The sequence below is a fragment of the Branchiostoma floridae genome, chromosome 7 (assembly GCF_000003815.2).
Source record: "Branchiostoma floridae strain S238N-H82 chromosome 7, Bfl_VNyyK, whole genome shotgun sequence".
Taxonomy (NCBI): domain Eukaryota; kingdom Metazoa; phylum Chordata; class Leptocardii; order Amphioxiformes; family Branchiostomatidae; genus Branchiostoma; species Branchiostoma floridae.
In genome coordinates, this window is record NC_049985.1 from 19,666,188 (window position 1) to 19,685,933 (window position 19,746).

The 19,746-nt window shown below is 40.1% G+C and overlaps 1 protein-coding gene and 2 long non-coding RNA genes across 3 annotated transcripts; 1 reads left to right on the plus strand and 2 right to left on the minus strand.

Annotated features, from left to right (window-relative positions):
- Window positions 1-762: 762 nt before the first annotated feature.
- Window positions 763-10,574, minus strand: LOC118419203 (polyprenol reductase-like). The gene is made up of 6 exons (XM_035825547.1): window positions 10,221-10,574; window positions 5,400-5,551; window positions 3,293-3,478; window positions 2,602-2,727; window positions 1,736-1,882; window positions 763-1,415 (listed from the first exon to the last, which is right to left on the minus strand). Exons 1-6 carry the CDS (start codon window positions 10,400-10,402, stop codon window positions 1,303-1,305), a joined length of 906 nt encoding a protein of 301 aa, XP_035681440.1. The 5' UTR covers window positions 10,403-10,574; the 3' UTR covers window positions 763-1,302.
- A 6,247-nt stretch (window positions 10,575-16,821) lies between these two features.
- On the plus strand, window positions 16,822-17,842 carry LOC118419892. The gene is made up of 2 exons (XR_004831675.1): window positions 16,822-17,081; window positions 17,521-17,842. It is a non-coding gene; the product is annotated as an uncharacterized LOC118419892 (long non-coding RNA).
- A 680-nt stretch (window positions 17,843-18,522) lies between these two features.
- LOC118419893 lies at window positions 18,523-19,699 on the minus strand. Its single transcript, XR_004831676.1, has 2 exons — window positions 19,569-19,699; window positions 18,523-18,637 (listed from the first exon to the last, which is right to left on the minus strand). It is a non-coding gene; the product is annotated as an uncharacterized LOC118419893 (long non-coding RNA).
- Between the last annotated feature and the right edge of the window lie 47 nt (window positions 19,700-19,746).

Below are 19,746 nucleotides of genomic sequence, written 5' to 3' on the forward strand. Positions count from 1 at the left end.
GTACTAGTACACAGTACCGGTATGCAGCTCTAGTGTAAAGCCAGTTTTGGTTAGATACATGTATGGACAACTTCAAAGCAGGCTTGCCCAAGTTTAATCCCAGTCTGCAGAAACTTGGTTCTTGCCAGCGCAATAAAGCATAGAGGGCCCTTACGCTGTGATTTGTATCCCCTACACTGTGATTTTTATCCCCTGCGCTGTGATTTGTATCCCCTACACTGTGATTTGTATCCCCTACACTGTGATTTGTATCCCCTACGCTGTGATTTGTATCCCCTACACTGTGATTTGTATCCCCTACACTGTGATTTGTATCCCCTACACTGTGATTTGTATCCCCTACACTGTGATTTGTATCCCCTACGCTGTGATTTGTATCCCCTACACTGTGATTTGTATCCCCTACGCTGTGATTTGTATCCCCTACACTGTGATTTGGGCCCATATGTTGTGTTACAACCAGCGAATACTAGGAAACTTTTCTGTTGTACTGTGACAAAAGAAGAATACTTAGGCTCTAATTTTAGCAATCAAAATGCAGAAAATAGTGTTTCTATTTTTAGGTTGTAAGTTTTGAATTTTCCTAGATGTTTCTAGACCCGTCTACAATACATCCACAGTGATTGCGGTCCTCATAATATACAGTAGTGCCTGAAGCACTTGCCGAACTGCTTTGCTTCAGTAAGACGTCCTCTAGGCTACCTTAAATCTTGGTGAGAACCAGAAAACTTTCAAAAGTTTCGCTTTGTTGGCATTTAGTCATTTTGGCATTGTTTACATTGTTTAAAATGTGTAGAAGAACTTGGACAGTTAATAGTTTAGTTCTAACAGCGGTCAATTTGTTTCTGAATTTCAGAGTTTGAAAAAACATAATCATTTGTCAAACATCTTAGTCAATGTTTCGATTCATATAAGGAATATTATACCGATGTCACAAAACTGAAAAAAGTTATTGTCATACATTTTGTATTTTCAATTCTCTATAAAACAATATTTGAAACTTAAATGTATGCCCTGTTACTTATACATGCCCTATAGTGCTTTTAAGATTTCAAAAATGAAGTATGAATTTTCTGGAATTCAACTTTAAAGTTTGAAGGAATATTAAGTATAAAAAATAAAGATTTTAAAAAAATCAAGGTGACCAGCATTTTTGTAGCTAGGAATCTGGTATCTTTTTACAAAACATGTTTCATAGATTCAGAGATTGTAGCTTTTTGACGACCTTGGTGTACAAAGTACTGCTTTAATTCCTCTCAGAGTGGTTTGAGAAAGTCCTGGGAGTTAGGGGGAGGGGGGCGATTAGAAAATGTAGGGTATAAGGATAGAGCGACTGCTGGGGTAGTTGTCAAACTTGGTTCTGTACCAGTTGTGAGTGATCCAGCCACACAAGCCCAGCTCCACCGCAATATAACCTACGGACAGAAAAAAAAAATAATGTGCTGAAATGGCCTAACCAGCACTGGTCCATGTACTAGGTTTCATACATAAATGTCATAGCATATGATGTAGGTGTATGCGGATTGTTATTAGCTGCATTGGCTGTTACCACCTATAAAGCTAAGAAGAAAAAATAGCTATGGTTTCAGAACTATTTTAGCATGATCCATACTTCATAAATTCAGAGTGGTGCAGGCAAAATTTGTCTGTTGCAGGTAATTTTCAGTGTTACCTGCACCAGTGCAGGTATGCAGAAAAAAGTATTTCGAGCCCTGACATGTATTTCTCATCTGACCTTGAATGACCCAGCTGAGGTAATGTTCCCCTCCTAGGACGATAATGATGGACAGGTACATGAGGAGCTCCGCCAGGTAGTGGGGGTTGGAGACGTACTCGAACCAGCCGCCATACGGGATCTTGTGTCCTCTTGTTACTACATAACCTGCAACAAACACAACAATCATAATCATGGCAAACTGCACTTTGATAATAAGTGCCATCTAGCTGAACATGAAGGAACTGCAGACAGAGATATTTAGACATATTAAAAAATGTGCCTTCTGGTTGGCAGGTATTACATAACCTGCAACAAACATAGGAATCATGATCATGGCAAAGGGCAGTTTGATGATAATCGCCCTCTGGCAGAATATGAGGGAACTGCAAGACGGAAATATTCAAACATATTCAAAAGACTTGTGCCATCTTGTTAGCAGGTTTACATAACCTGGAATCATGATGGCATGCTTTTGTTTAATAATGAGCAACCTCTTGCAGAACATGAAGGAACTGCAGGGCAGAAACATTCAAACATTTGTGGCCTCTTGTATACTGAAACAGTTGATTTATCAATAGCAGAACATGAAGAAACTGCACGGTATGCCAGCACCATTTCTTTGACTTTGACTTTATGTGGATTCACATTTAGCTTAACAATGTTGTTAGCTATTCTTCCTGTGGTCCTCTACATAAAAATATTGTACATCAAATGGACATGACAGAAGGATTAAAGAAAAAACTAAAATTACATCACATACATCAAACATGCAAAATGGTGGAACTGGCATGAGACGATGTTTTGTTAAAAACAATGCTCTTTGATTTATTCCTTGAAAATGAAAACAAAAAGCAAAACTTAAAAACAGACACTTGTTTCCTCACCTCGTTTATCCTTGCGCAGGTTGGCGAGGATGATGTGAGCCTTGTTCTGCTGCCAGAAGCTCCAGATGAACAAGGCCGTCCCTACCACATGGCTCCATCTCACGTCCGACAGACTCAGTCTGGTGCCTGTGGAAAAACACAATGTTCTCGAGTTCTGGTAGTGTGCGTCGGGGTTGTAGCCAGCCTGAAATCATTTTCCATCCCCTTGATTTTCAATGGGCATCCTAAGCTGTGAGATGTCGCAAGACTTTCCTTTGGGTGGGTGGGGGTTATTATGCCGTGTCCATGGCACCGAAAAATGGTGAAATCTAGACCCTCTGCAATGCTATTTCTTGCATTTTTGAGGTGTAAATTTTGCTGGTAGACTAAGATGTTCAACACGGAGGGTTTCAGTTTTTTTTAATATCTTTACATATCGATTTTTGTCTGTCACAGAGGACAAAATGGCCAAAAGTTTTACCCGTCTCCAGCTGCAAAATTGATGGAAGAACGTGTGCTGGCTACAACCCTGGCATACGTAGTCGTTAGGCCGTTAAGCCGTTAAGCGGTTAAACTGATCATAATGCTGTCATAAAGATCTAGAGGAATTTTCCCGGTACAATCAACCTGCAAATATACTGTACATAGTGTCTGTCGTCTCTGTCACAACTGGATTGAGATCACTTGTTGCAGGTGTAGATGTGAACCTCACCATCGAGTTTGGGCCCCTCTGCGATGATGGAGATGGGGACAGCCAGGTAGTAGACCAGACCCAGCAGGTAGTGGACCAGGTGGACACTCACATCCGAGAAGATGCTCACGTACAGACACTCCCACAGTCTGCGGATAATCTGGAACTCCAACAAGATCAGGGCCAGCAGCACGGACACGTGGTCAGCTGTAGGGAACACAACATCAATGTAACAGTCTACACTACATTGTACATCAATGGTACAGACATTCCCACAGTCTGCGGATAATCTGGAACTCCAACAAGATCAGGGCCAGCAGCACGGACACATGGTCAGCTGTAGGGAACACAACATGAGTGTTACAGTCTACACTACATCAATGGTACAGTCTACACTACATCAATGTTACAGTCTACACTACATCAATGTTACAGTCTACACTACATCAGTGATACAACTTACAGTCTACACTACATCAGTGTTAAAGTCTACACTACATCAATGTTACAGACACTCCCATTGGTCAGCTATAGGGAACACAACATCAATGTTACAGCCATTTCCATTGGTTAGCCATGGCCTCCGGCTGACCCCAACATGGCCCCATGGAATATGGCAAACCAGATTTTTTTTAAAGTCAGACCTGTCATCATTCTGGGACTCAGTAACAAACAAATGCCATGGGGTACACCGAGGTGTGCCCTCTGGTATCCAGCAGTTAACTGGGTCAAATTGATGGCTTCGGAGCCTGGCCAGGACTATACATGTACACACTCGTTCTCATTGAAATGTCGAAAATGGCATTTTTTTGGTCGAAAAATAAATCAGCTTTATTTTCAGTGAAAACCACCTGGTTCTTTAGGAAAATTCCTCTTTTAACCATAGCCAAAAAATGGCAACTTATTATTTTCGGTCCCATTGGTAATACATTACAGGGCAGGTAACAAACGTTACCGGTAACGTTTGTTACAACAGTAAACTTAACCCTGTTTTCTTCTAAAGGACTTACCTTATTGACTACATCATTTAGGTATAAGTGGATGTCCCAAGGAACATTTGAAAAGTGGGCAGCTTTTTTACACCAGGTCAAATAGAAAGCTTAGACAGCATGGAACAATGGTAACGTTTGTTACAGTCATTTCCGTACAACATTTTGTTAAGCAAGGTGGGATACAAATAACAGTCAACAACCCTTTCTTGTTTCTTTAGGAAGCCAGAAAAACTGTGCAGCGTCACAAAAGTGGTCATTTCCAGTCTCATACGTGGATAATAAAACAGTGGCAACTATCTTACTCGTGGTGGTAACGTTTGTTACAGAATCTGGCGACAGGCATAAATCACCTCACACAGCCTCCAAGATCAGTGACAGGAGCGATCTGACGTGGTCGGGCATAGAGACTGGGTAGCTGGTTTCACCTGCCGAACAATCATTCTGGGAACTGAATTGTTACCTTTTTGGCTACTATTTGAATTCTTCGTTTCTTCTCAGGCGACAGCCATTTTTTAGGGTGTGAAATCCGACTCGTGGCTATAATAACCGTCTAAGCCATCAACCAATACGAATGTTGCTGTGCATCTTTTGTAAAACATTACAGGGAATATGGAAAAATGAAGGAACCAGTGATATTGTCTATAATTTTCTCCATATCAAGCCGTAAAGTCAGGCGACAGCATTTCGACATTAAAATGAGAACGAGCCACAATGTACATCCCTCAACTGTGCAAGTGGGACCCTTAAGCCTAATCAGGGTTGTAACCCGCACCTGTCCTTCCGTCCTTTGACAGAATTTTGCAGCGCAGGACAGAAAAAAAATTGCCCACTCCATCCTCTAATCTGTGACGGACAAAAATTTGTATGCAAAGATATAAAAAAACTGTCTCCCTTGTATAATCTTTACCAAACAGATGCCGTTGGACAGCTTAATCTACCAGCAAAGTTTACACCTCAAAATGCAGGAAGCTTTTCAGAGGGTCTACATTTTAAAATTTTCCAGGACCCCAGTAGGAAGGCTCGACTTTTTTTTTTTGATGCTCGATAGGATCCAAAATCGCGGGGACAGAAAATGATTTCAGGCTGGCTACAACCCTGAGCCTAACCCTACCTCAATCATTCTTCTAACTACTCACCAGTGGGAGGGTCCAGCGGATAGTCACTGATGAAGCTGAGCCCCTCCTGAAGCCACCAGAAGGCCGGCACGCCCCCCACGAAGGACAGCAGGGTCACCAGCAGGATAAAACTGTTCCACACCACCCCCTCGTAGTAGAAGTGGCTGAACCATCTGGCAAGAGAAAAACATTCGTTGTGTTGCTAAATAGGGTACAATCCAGGGATATGAAGTCGATGGACGGTAGATTCAAATTATACTATTTCAGTGTACAAAATACTTTTCTGAGCCAGGTTACACAGTCGGGTAAAAACTAGTTTGCACATCTGAATTTCAAGTTGCACCACCTACAATTCACTAATTTTGAAAAAAAAGGCACAATACCTGCATACATACATAACCTTTTAACCCTGTATTATATTACTTATATAAAAAATCAAGTAACTTAAAAATAATAGTATCTATTATATTGGGAAATTACAAAATTGACCTATGAATTATTAATAATTTATAATAATGTTAATATACTATGTCTTGTCCATGTTGTATATCTCAGTGTCATAACATATTAAGAATAAAAATACATGTAAAAGTAAAACATTTAAATTCATTTCTGTGTTTTCATAGCAAACTTATGGGAATGAGAGTGTGTGTGCAGCGTGCAAAATACCCACTTGCACACTTGCACATTGGACCACTTTTTGCTTGGTGCAACTCACTTCTTAACTCAGGTTGCACAGGGTGCAACTTAGATTTTGAGTCTCAGAACTTGATTTTGTTCTCAATTTACATGGAAGAAATAAATGGACTGTAGCAGCTCCATTTCATATCAATCAAACACGTATGAGGGCCCCAATGGGGGGGTCCCGACAACGCTCTACGCTAAATTCGGAGGGCCGGCTACGTAATACGCTAAATTCAGGAAGCTCCTTTTCGCTCTACGCTAAATTACGAAAGTGCATTATGCAAATCTTCACCGTCTTTTGGCTGAAAGTTTACACCAATGCGATGTTTATTTAAACCTTAATCACCATAGCTTCTAATAAGTTCTAATGATACTTGATGCAAAATGTCGAACCAAAAATCCCCATCGCCGACGGCAGAACACGTGAAGAGGAGATGTAAACAAAACTGACAATTCCATCACAAGATTCAAACTTTACTAAGACGATATAAAAGCACCCGTCTTTATGGCCAGAGGCGGCAACAGCAAATTTCTTATTGACTTCTTCAGCACTCGAAGCGCTGAAAGCGGAGGAGCAACAATCCTAGGGGCGTCCAGGGGCATGCTCCCCCGGGAAAATTGTGCAATCTTGACCGTCTAAAACGCTATATCATGCATTTTGACGGTCACAATTTGCTGACAGACTAAGCTAATTTGAATAGTATTTCTATTAGAAATTCACATAGTTTTGACTTGAGGGCGAGGCCCCCAAACATACTTTTCAAGATTTTGAGCACCGAAAGCATAAGCCGTCGTATAGAAATCGGGGAAATTTCAAAATCTGGACCCTCTGAAATGCCATTTCTTGCACTTTGAGGGACAAGTTTGCTGCCATTATAAAAGATTTTTTGATGGCGACGAGCGCCGGAGGCGCAAGCCATCGCAAAGGCTGTCTAGAGAGAAATTGAAATCTTGACCATCGGAAGCATCATTTTCTGTATATGAGGGGCACATTTTGCTTGTAAACTACTAGTAATCTAAGTTCAACAACGAAATTTCTAGTTAAAAAGATTTCTGGGTGGCGATGCTTCTGCAAGATATTTTAACCATGTCCAGTGCCCAAATGGGCGAGTTATCGTAAGGAAGGTCCGGCAAAATTTTGAAATATGGACCCTTTGAAATGCAATTTCCTGCATTTTCACGGGTTAAGTTTGCCGGTGTACTAGTTATAGGTTGAATAAAATTTTGATTACGCTTTACGAACAATTCATATGAATTACGTTTTACGGTAAAATCCGGTTAGCTTCTACGTAATACGTTGAATTAAAGAGGCCAATATCGCTCGACGCAAAATGCACCGACAACGCTCTACGTTGAATTCGAGAGGTCCCTCTACGTAGTACGTAGAATTAAAGCCGCCGATTACGCTCTACGGAAAAGGGCATTGGGGCCCTCACGTATGTATTGTACTTTTTTTCTTCAGAAATTAGTGAATTGTATGGTGGTCAACCTGAAATTCAGTTGTGCAACCTAGTTTTTGCCCCAGGTTGCACACTGTGCAATATGGCTCAGAAAAGTATTTTGCACACTGGTGTGCGTGTGCACATGTGTGATTGCTGCTGTTCTGTTCTTCCGATAATGTCCATCTGCTGAGGAATCAGCAATTAACTGACATGTTTGGCTGATGTCTCAACAAACATCAAATTGAATGTTGAATTTCTTCATTCAGAACAAAAGCTTTAATCTTGAACAGCAGAATCTCCCGCATCACCGTCTTTGTTGTTAGTAATAAACTGTTCTGACTGCAGATGTGAACCATAGAACTCCACTTCAATGCTGGCACAACACATGTCATGAACAATAAACTGGTGGACTATAGTGCCGACTGATAACTATCTAGTAAAAAAGAACAAGAAACAGCCATGACTTCAAGTACCAGAGTTACCAACCTAGGATTGATGTGTTCAAAAATTTGTGTCTTCCCAGAACTATCGTGGAGTGGAACAACTACAACAGGGATGCTAGTGATACCAAAATGAAAACTGATCTGCAGTGGACATCACTTGATCGACAGAAGGAAAATGTCCAGACTTTGCATGATGTACAAAATGACCAATAAACGGGTGGACCGACTAGTACCGACTGATAAGTATCTAACACCAGCTCAAAAATGAACAAGAAACAGCCATGACTTCAAGTACCAGTAGAGTTATCAACCTAAGGATTGATATGTTCAATAATTTGTATTTTCCAAAAACTATATCATAGAGTGAAATTTGTTATCACCAAGCCAAGGAGGGGCATCTTCTCTCGATAGTTTTAAAGAACACTAATTTCTTGCAGATAGATGTGCTTATAAAAAGATTTTTCTATGGCTAAATCTATGTTTATATGGTGCACCCACAGTCAAAAATAAGGTGCATAGCTGGAACTTTGGGTGCCCTAATGTGGACTTGTAACCGGTATTTTGAGACCTGATTCTAAGCCAACTGCATTAGCTACATGTAACATGTACGTTGTATAACACCAAACAAGGCTTGTTCACTGTAGACATGGGAGTTCAAAGAAACATTCGCTGTTCGGCTAATGATGGCAAACATGCGGGAACAGGAAAGTTACATGTTTATGCCAAGACATGAAGAACTGGATTGTAAAAAAAAATGTTTATGATTCATGAAAGAATAAAATATAAGAGAAGTCCATGTCTACACAAAATTACCCTGGGCAAAAAGAAGAAAAAACAGTAACTGCTATAAACAGTTATATTGAATTTATCCAGTGCAAAATGCATGTGTTCAAATTCATGATTGTTGAGCTTCAATTTTTTAGGAGGAGAGGAGGAGTGAGTATTTTCATTTTGTTTTATTTAGTTTTCCCATTTCGTGTTTCAATCCCCTAGATTAGTATGCGTACTAGTGCATCCATTGAGAAAATACATTAGGCAAGTACTGTAAATGAATTTAAGTTCGTGAGGATTTAATTTCGCGGAAAAAGGGACTTTTCGCGCGGTGGTTTTAAGGTCGCAGTACCAACATGCACTGTAGTCTCTTACTGCTAGGAAAAATGTTTGCGGTGATTTTAAGTTCGCGGTGAAGTAGCCACCGCAAAAACCATGAACATTAAACCACTGCGAAAGTTTCTGCATTTACAGTATTAGCCTTTTGTTGACCTGAAATGACTGATGAGTAATATGACCTCACCCATATTGACTCTTGGAAGGGGCATTTCCCATTAGTTTAATCACAAATTGTTTTGACTCGTCAGTTATATTGGCACATGGTTGACCTTTACAAGTAACGTTTGTTCACCTTTATCCGTGGGGTGACCTTTATCCGTTGTCTTTAAAATCAGCACATTAAGTCTGCTGACAGTAGTTTCAAATTTGCAATATTTTCAAGATGTCCGATTTAAAACCACCGTCCGTTGACTTAAAGCTTCATATTCCTAAATATTTTTTTTTTACAAGCAACGAATATAGGTTACCCTCAGATAAAGGTGAACCAGCGTTAGATACAATACGCCGCGTGCGTCACATTTTGGACACAACAACATAATATTTATTGCATAAAAAAAAAGTTCAAACATTTGATCTGTAATTCCATATGTGGAACCCACAACACAGATAGACAGAAAAGAAAAAATAATATCATTAGAAAATAATCCATTGCAATTTCATTACGAACAAAATATACAAGACATCAGATTTAAAAATTTAAAAAAATATAAATAAATGAGATCAAGGAGCTTTTATGATATTAAAAAGCTCAGGGCTTGATTTGAGCTTTAAATTTAATGCGCACATGGGGTTCAATCTCAATTCTTATTAAGATCAAAATTCACATACACATACAAAATTGATACTCTACCGAAAAATACATCCGAATTTCGGCGACTGCACCTAACATAAGTTCACCTTTATCGGTGGGATAACCCTATACCGTTACCTGTTGTTTTTGAAAACATGGCATTTAGGATTTCAAGTCAAGGGTCGGTTGTTTCAAATTTGCAATATTGCAGTTTGAAACCACCTGAATGTCGTCTTTAAAAATAACGGATATATATTACCCCTCGAATAAAGGTGTACTAACGTTACCATAAGGTGGATATAACATATATTATGATCTGATCACACAAAAAAACAACGCCTTTCTCTTCAACCACCATAACACTCGGACAAACCTTTTGGGGATATCGAAGACTCGGAGCCAGGAGCGGTCATCCCTGACCACCTTACACTTGCCGTAGTGTAGCAGGTCCTGGAGAAAGTCCGGAGCGCTGGGCACTAAGGTGTAGACTGTCCAGCCGAGCAGAAATGCCGAAATCAAAGAAAACCAAAAGACTTCCAGCAAACATGCATCCATCTTGGAATGTACCAAAGACCATACAAAACGGGGGACGTAACGTTAACAAGCTTAATTTTTACTATGATATAAAGGTCGAGACTCTACGAATAAAAAGGAAATGTAAGAAAACTTGTCTTGTATGTGAAAATAAGAATATCTTATATATCTTTTATTTCGAAAAAAAAATGCCGAAGTCAAAGAAAACCGAAGATAATCCAGAAACATGCGTCCATCTTGGAATGTACCAAATACCACAAAAACAGGGGACAAAGCTTGCTAAAATTTTACTATGTTTTAAAGATCGAAAGGCTACAAATGCGAAGATATGCACAAATGATGATAATCCATATAATAATAATATTCGATATTTCTATTATTAAACAAAATCAAGGGAAACCCAAAAAAATTCCAGTAACACGCATCCGTATTGGAATGTACCAAATACCGCATAAAACGGGGGAAATAGCATTGCTGAAATTTTACTGTGAGGCTGCAAATATGAAAAATATGCAAAAACTAAATTAATCATTTTAGATATTTAATATTTCTTTTATTCAAAAGGTATAACGAAAACCACAGGTTTCCAGCAAAATTGCATTCATCTAGGAATGTACCAAAGACCACAAAAAACGGGAACGTAGCGTATCGAAATATTACTATGATATAAAAATAGAAAGGCTACAAGTTCGAAAAATATACAAAGTGCGTATTCATTGCTAATAAAGCAATATCTAATGTTTCTATAATTTCGAAAAAAAAACACCGAAATCAAAGATGCAAACATGGAATGTACCAAATATATAAAGATAGAAGGCTACAAGAAAAATATGCATTTATATCTAATACTAATAAATAACAATATCTGATATTTCTTTTATTTCGTAACAATGCAGAAATCAAAGAAAATGGAAGTATTTCAAGGACTTTATTTGTAAAGTCTAATAGATCTGAATATAACGTTATATAAAGCCACAATCTCTCTCTGTCAGTCCGTCTTTTCCAGACTATGACAAACTACGCAAAACAACTTAACGACAAAATATTACAATGCTAGCAAATACATAATTACATAAGCCACAATAGACCACAAAATAAGAAGGGATGTTGTCTATTGAGATATTAATCCTTACCAAAGACTATAAATACGAAAAAATCCGAAAAGGTCATAAGAACCCGCTTAAGATATCACAGGACACTGGTGGCCGTCTTGGGAAGGTCGCGTAACGCTTACGTCTATGGGCAAAATTTTCGGTGACCGGCTTGAAGAGTTGATCACTCAAGACGATTTTCGGATCCCATTGGCTGTCATTATTACTGCAATGAAACTTCAGTTTTTAAACATGTAAACTTGTTTGTTTGTTTGTTTGTTTGCATCGTTGTTTATTCATGAGAAGCTAAATCTGTCTTGAGTGAGAATGCATATTGGTGTGTCAGACATATACAAAAATAATGTACGGATTTTTTTGTCATGTCTCTCCGAGCATGCTAAAGTATACACAATAGAGAACACATATATAATAAAGGATAAACGATAGTACAAAAATCGGAACAAGAAAATGGTCTATCTTGTCTCAAGAAACGTAGGCTTTCCCAGTAGAGGTATCACCTGGGGCGAAGACATTTTCTGCATAGTTACCTTCGCCAAGAAGGTTATATTTTGGGTAGAAAAATTGTGTTGTCTCTCAATATGCAGCTATGGGTCAATCGCACATAACTCGAGTAGCTGTGGTTGAAATTTTATGATATTTGGTATTTGAGTAGCGGTTGCAGGAACAAAGGTTTTGTTCGAAAACTACCGTGGCCGACTGGGACAAATGATTCAAACACTTCCGAGCCTAATTCCAAGCGTCCCGCGGTAGATTCCAACACTTCCGAGCTCAGTTCCAAACGGCGCGGCAGATTCCAACACTTCCGAGCCCAGTTCCAAACGGCGCGACAGATTCCAACACTTCCGAGCCCAGTTCCAAGAGGGCCCCCAAGGGGGGGTACCGACAACGCTCTACGCTAAATTCGGGAGGGCCGGCTACGTAATACGCTAAATTATGGACTCTTTATTACGCTCTACGCTAAATTACGAAATTTCATAATGCATTATGCAAATATTTATTGTCTTTTGGCTGAACTCCGCCGACGGCAGAACATGTGAAGATGAGATCTAAACAAAACTGATAATTCCAACAATAAGATTAAAACTTAACTTCTAAAGACGTCTTGCTGGCCAAAGGCGGCGACAGCAAATTTCTCATGTGACGTAATTTTCAGCACTTGTAGCACCGAAAGCGGAGGCGCGACAATCCTAGGGCGTCCGGGAATATTGTGAAATCCTGACCCTCTGAAACGCCATTTTATGCATTTTGAAGGGCAAATTTTGCTCACAGACTAAGCTAAGTTACAATTAGAAATTCACATGGTTTTCGCTTTAAGCTGGGCAACGCCCCAAAACATCATTTTCAGATTTCGAGTGCCCAAAGCACGAACAGTCGAATTGTCGCAAGGTAGGTACGGGAAAATTTGGATATTTTTACCCTCTGAAACACCATTTCCTGCATTTTGAGGGACAAATTTTGCTGGCAGACCATATGCTCAATGTAATGACATTTCTGTCAGAGAAACGTCTTTGAGGGCGACGCGCGCCGGAGAATCGTGAGCGCAGGAGGCCCAACCCGTCGCAAGCCTTGGCAAGGGCCGCCCGGCGCCCGGAGAAAAATTGAAATCTCGACCCTCTTAAATGCCATTTCCTGCATTTAAGGGGCACCTTTTGCTTGTTAACTAAGCTATATAGCTAAGGTCGGTAAAAAGATTTCTACTAGTTGGGGGACAACGCTCCCGCAACATATTTTCACCATGTCCAGTGCGGAAGTGTTGAGCCATAGCAAGGAATGGCCGGCGAAATTTTGAAATCTGGACCCTTTGAAACGCATTTTCCAGCATTTTCGCGGGTAAAATTTGCCGGTAGACTAGTTAAGTTTAATGAAACTTTGATTACGCTTGACGAAAAATTAATATGAATTACGTTTTACGGTAAAATCTGGTTAGCTTCTACGTAATACGTTAAATTAAAAGGGCCAATATCGCTCGACGCAAAATGCACAGATTACGGTCTACGTTGAATTCGAGCGGTCCCGCTACGTAGTACGTAGAATTGAAACCGCCGATTACGCTCTACGGAAAAGGGCTTTGGGGCCCCCTTCCAAACGTGCCGAGGCAGGGTGTCCAACCGTCGAACTGGGCTTTGGGCTCCCGAAACCAGGGCTCACGTATAGTGGATGGTCCCGTATCTTATGGGCCAAGGGTTACATCAGCTCGGCGAGGATCGGAAGCGAAATGATACGAAGTCTTTCTACCTAACCAAGGAGGTTATATCACTTGTGATATAAGCTAGCGTCCAAAGAAAAAAAAATAATAGTAAACATAATAGTAAAGTAACATTATCACTTGTTATATAACCTCCTTGGTTAGGTAGAAAGACTTCGTATCATCTCGAGGTTATATCACAAGTGATATAACCTCCTTGACCTAACGAATACAATACCACGTTTTTTAACGTATCATTACGTTGATGTGAGAATATTTACCTTACCAACCATTGTGTTACCGGAACATTCCACGTATGGCCACCTGTAATTAATTTTGTCGTCAGTACTAAGAAGTTGAAAGTTGTACCGGTAGGGGGAGGGGGCGATTTCTTTTTGTACTCACTAGACTAGATGTCTGTGTTGTGTTAATTCAAGGTGTTTTTATCAATCATGTCGATAAAACCTCCTTGCTTATTTGGGATTATGAACAGACCTGTCTTGTTTTCGGAAATTTGCGATTGTAGGAATTCAAGCCGGCCACATTTTTTATGACATGAGGAATCTATAATGTTACTTTACTATTATGTTTACTATTATTATTTTTTCTTTGGACGCTAGTGACTGAGTTAGATTAGATTACAATAGAATACTTTCTGCCCTAGACAATAATACTGTTACACTTGTCTGCTGTAAATTAGCACAATATGATGGGTAAGAAAAGACATGAGAGGCAAGGCATTACAAAGTTTAATAGCCTTTAGTGTGTGTCAAAATAGTTAACAAAACGCATTGGTAAAAGTATGGAAATTTATACATCTGTATGTACAACAGCAACTCACAGTCCAACTTCAAGTATATTATATTGTAATCATTGCTCTGATTCTCTGTCCACATGCTTTGCACCAGGTAACATTTTAGTGATAAGGTAAGGATATTTCTTTATTGCAGTTAAAATTGTAAATAACTGAAGAAGACTTAAATAAAGCTGCAGTGTCTGTCATTACTATGTCTCTATGCCACATGCACCACTGATAATTTTAAGTAAAGCTTTCATTAAGACAATCTATCACTACATGCTAAGAAGAACGTAGCTCTCTAGAAATACAAATGTACCCTTTTGGCGACGCCTCAGGGGCTAGCCTACTAGTATAGTGTGCGTCCGTTTGACAAGAATTCACAAAATTCCGCAGGCATGTCAGGAATCTTTCCACGCCCAGTTGCATCATCCCTTTAGAGGGGAATAACTCGGGAATGGGTTGACGGATCTTCATGATATTTGGAATGTAGATAGCTTCAGAGATGCCTTACATAATCAAATGCTAATCATGCACATCAGGGGCTAATTTGCATAATTCATGAGGACAGTTTATAAATACACTGCATTTCATGTTAGACTACTCAAAAATATGCCATATGTAACTCAAAAAGAGAGAAATATTAGGCTTACTGTTAAGCATATATCCGATTGGCAAATATTCCCAAAATTCCACAGCAATTCGTCCGCGCGTGCGCAATTGCACCATCCTTTTGGAAGGGAATAACTCGGGAAGGGGTTGACGGATCATTGTGATTTTTGATATGTAGATAAATTCGGAGATGCCTTCCATAAATAAGGGCTATCAATGCAAACCAGGGGCTAATTTGCATGATTAATATAATTAATGAGCACAGTTTATTAAGCCACAGTATTTCATAATACTAGAACACTTAAACTTGACAAATGTAACTAGAAAAGAGAGAAATATCGATAGACATCAATAAGGGCTATCAATGCAAACCAGGGGCTAATTTGCATGATTAATATAATTAATGAGCACAGTTTATTAAGCCACAGTATTTCATAATACTAGAACACTTAAACTTGACAAATGTAACTAGAAAAGAGAGAAATATCGATAGACATCAATTATGCAAACTGTTACCTAATTTGCATAATTAATGAGAAATTGTTATTATAGTGCTAAATGACGAAAATTCCATACTTGCGACATTTGGCAGCAACATGTACGTTAAGTTGAACATGCATACGTAATTCATGTAAATTAGGGTCTCATTTACATAATTTATGAGAAAATGCTACAATAGCTTTCTTTGCTAAGACTTTCATACTTTGAACACATTGTTATTCTTTGAATAATAATCTGGTGCATTTGCAGCCAGTAGGTACCCAATGTGTTTCGTAATGAGGCTGATTTACGAACTATTAGCTATAGCAATAATCTAATTGCTATAATAGAACCTATTTTTCACTACATGTTGTAATCATAATAGTCAGTACATATCATGTTGTACAGTTTTTCAATGTCGAAAAAGCCTCTCTTGCATTGGTAACTTCAAGTTTAAAATCCCTATAAAAGGAATGGTTCGTTCTATTCATTTTATCGTAGACTCCAATCATAACAATCACCACCTGCGTTTCATCTGACCTACCCAAACTCAATCAGTTGGGCGAGGACAATGCCCGCAACCCGAATCCGACAAACAAGCCACCAACCACAAACTCGAGTCAGGAAAACGCAGAAAACGCCCGGAAACTGAGTTATTTGTATCATGTACATGTACAGTATTTTACTTTCTCTGGACTGAAAGGCTGGGACCGCCATAGCCATGCAATCTGAGCACTTTCTCGTCCTTATTAGGTTGTCTTGCCATGGACGTTTAGTCATAGAAATGAGATTTTGACTTCCCTTTCTTCTGCTTATTTTTGTAGAATTGCACAGTATTAAGTATAGGTAGGGTATGCCCTAAAACGTTAGGGTGTTACATCAAACAAGTGGATTTACACAACGCAGATTATCCATTCAATTTACATAACTTTAGGCGATGTGACAAAGGGCCGTTCATGTCATGTGGCGCCGACCATCCGCATGCATCATTGGCGAATGGCCTGCGATTGGTTAAATAAGCCAGTGCTTGCCTTGCATTGTATCTATTTACAAGCGTTGTGCAATGAACTTTGACTTGCCTTTTTCTAGCCCTTCGTAAGAACCACTGACTCATTCCTTTCGCTTGCTATCCGTCTTAAGCAAACAAAAAGAATGAGTCAGCGGCAACTACAGAAGATGGTACCTATCCTAGGCATAGAAACAGAGTCCTAGGCTCATTTTCAGCTGCAGTGCCGTAATGACCTCTGGTCGTGTGCTGCAATCAATTTCATTATCTCAGATAGCCAATCGTACAAGAGCATTCCTTTGACCAATAACACCGGCGGATTTTCTAGACTAGACCAATCGTGTATAGACTAGCCCCTGTGATGACCTGTCTGAAACCCCAAAGTGTCGCGTCGTTCGTCTGCCAGCCGTCTGATGTGACAGACATACCTCGCAACTCCCATTACAAAAGGGCAGCACGACCGCTGTGAATCCTTTGTACTTCAAGCCGTGTCTAACCCAAGACAACAGGTTAGTAGGGTCGTTTTTCACATAGTGCATTTATGTGTTTTAAGCAAGTTATCAACTGTCCAATGTAATGCCAATAATCGGCAACGTTAACGTTGAATTCTTTTGTGAACGTTGGAGGACATAAAAACGCGGACCTACCGGCGCTTACATGTAAGGCCTCACTGTGCTATATCAATACGACCGATCGCTGTTGTTGTTTACATCCGGGGTATTCGACGGCTGGCGCCTACCAGAATGGCAGTAGATTGGATTAAAAATTCATATTTGAATTAGCAGATCAAATTATTGGTTAATATGTAAATCAATCTTTTTCCAAACACCTGTTTTTTGCCTACCACTGCGTCACCGTGAGCGTGACATCATCGCGATCGCTCGTATTCCAACAAAGCAAGAAGACTGTCTCGACCTAATTGCAATAATTTCGCTTTGTTGCTTCCAGGATCTTATTGGTGCCATCAAGACGGATCAACTGCAGCTGCAATGTTCATGTTGGGACTTATCCCGGTGAGAGGTTGTCCGATGCCATCTCCACGGCTAGCTGTACGGTGACGTCCAGGAGATCGGTGCTCGTGTGAAAGCCCTGTCGGAGGACCCGAAACTAAGTTAAGTTCTTGTGTGCCTTATGGGGTGTGAAACGGAAACATATTGTAGAGATGGTCTGGGACTAACTTGTCGGCATGATAGGAAGTAAACAATTTGTGCGGTCTCTTATGTATTAAACTATAGGCCGGTGTCTCTGACATCGGTCTGTGGTAAAGTGCTCGAACACATCGTGCACAGCCACATGATGAAACATCTAGACACTCATGGCATTCTGTCCCCAGCGCAACACGGCTTCAGGAAGGGTCTGTCCTGCGAGAGCCAGCTGGTGCTTACCCTCCAAGACCTGGCCAAAAATATGGACCAGAACAAACAGGTCGATGCCGCGGTGGTTGACTTTAGCAACGCATTCGATACCGTGCCTCACGAACGTCTGCTGAGCAAACTCGAGCACTATGGCATTTCTGGCCTTCTTCAGTCTTGGCTTAGGGCCTTCCTTGCGGAGAGAACCCAGAGGGTTGTCTTTGACGGTGGAACATCTCAAGTACCAGCCAATTTTCGCCCGCACTGACACCTACAAATTCTCATACTTTCCCAGAACAATTCCGGAGTGCCATTCCCTGCCTGGCACGGTAGTAAGTGCTTCCACCGTTGAGTGCTTCCGTGCCAGGCAGGAGGGCTGCCCGCCCTTACCCGGGACCTCAACCCCCCCCCCTACTTTGCCCCACGCGGGGTCATCTGGGGGTACCTATGATGATGATGATGATGATGATGATGATGATGATGAATTACAACAAAACAAGAAGGCTGTCTCGACCTAATTATAATAATTTCGCTTTGTTGCTTCCAGGATCTTATTGCTACCATCGAGCCCGGATCAACCAGAGGACCTGAAACTAAGTTAAGTTGTTATTTGTCTTATGGGGTGTGAAATGGAAACATATTGCAGAGATGGGCTGGGACTAACTTGTCATCGGCATGATAGGAAGTAAATAATTTGTGAGGTTACTTTAACCCTATTCAGACCGGGGGGGGGGGGGGCTTTTGAGGCCCGCGCCAACATCGATGTCCTATAACGCCAGAACGACTCACGCTAAAGCCACCAAATTTGGTGAGTTTTCCTAAAATATTGTTGGCAACAATTTTACGAAGTTTGACAAATTTTCCAATTTGTCGTGTTGCCATGGCAACCGTTTGCTGACAGGCAGTTTTGCCAAAAATCACTATTTTTGGTTCTAACAATGTATTTTTCACATTTATTTGCTATATTACTGCTATTTTGTTACATAAATAAAATCTTATATTATTTAGCATATCTTTCATAATTATATATGCATAAATTATGCTAATTTGATGACGTCATCAGCCCAAAATCCAAGATGGCGGACCGTATGGCCAGATCAAGAATAATAAGCTAATTATCCCTTAAAATTTGCAACTACCTGGTATTTTTTCATCAAAAACCATCTAAATGAATGAATTTAGTCTATTTCCATTGCCCTTTGTGATTATTTGTTGCAAAAAATTTACTTTTAAAAATTCAAGGAAGTGGATATAATATGGCGGAGCCTTACTCCTATCTTAGATGTGTCATTATGACGTCATCGATGTTGCTATTGGCAATACAAGTCGTAATAAACATTATTATTTTGTTATCTGCGCTTGTTGTAACATTTTTTCTGTATAACTTGAAGTTTTCTGAGAATACCCTTTTTTCATGGGTCCGGCCAATATAATCAAATTGATGACGTCATAATTACGTCATTTTACGTCAACGTAACGTCAAACGTCATATGCTTGTCAGATATTATGTCGATATCATGTCCTGAAAATTTGGTGGCCCTACGACACGTCGTTCAAGAGTTAGAGGACTTAGAAGTGGAGGGCCTCAAAAGCCCCCCCCCGGTCCAGGGATGACCAAAAAAGCCCGGTCTGAATAGGGTTAACTTTAAAAAATCTCTTGGTTGATGGTAAGGCGCTTGAGTGTGTTTTGTTGACATCTCGAGTGATGATGCTGGTAGGGGTTTATATCAGGACATTTTGTAATTGGAAGCTCCTTTTACACTCAGGTCTTCAGCCCGTTTCTGTGTTGTACAGGCCTGGTGTGTGGCTGATTTGGTTTCTG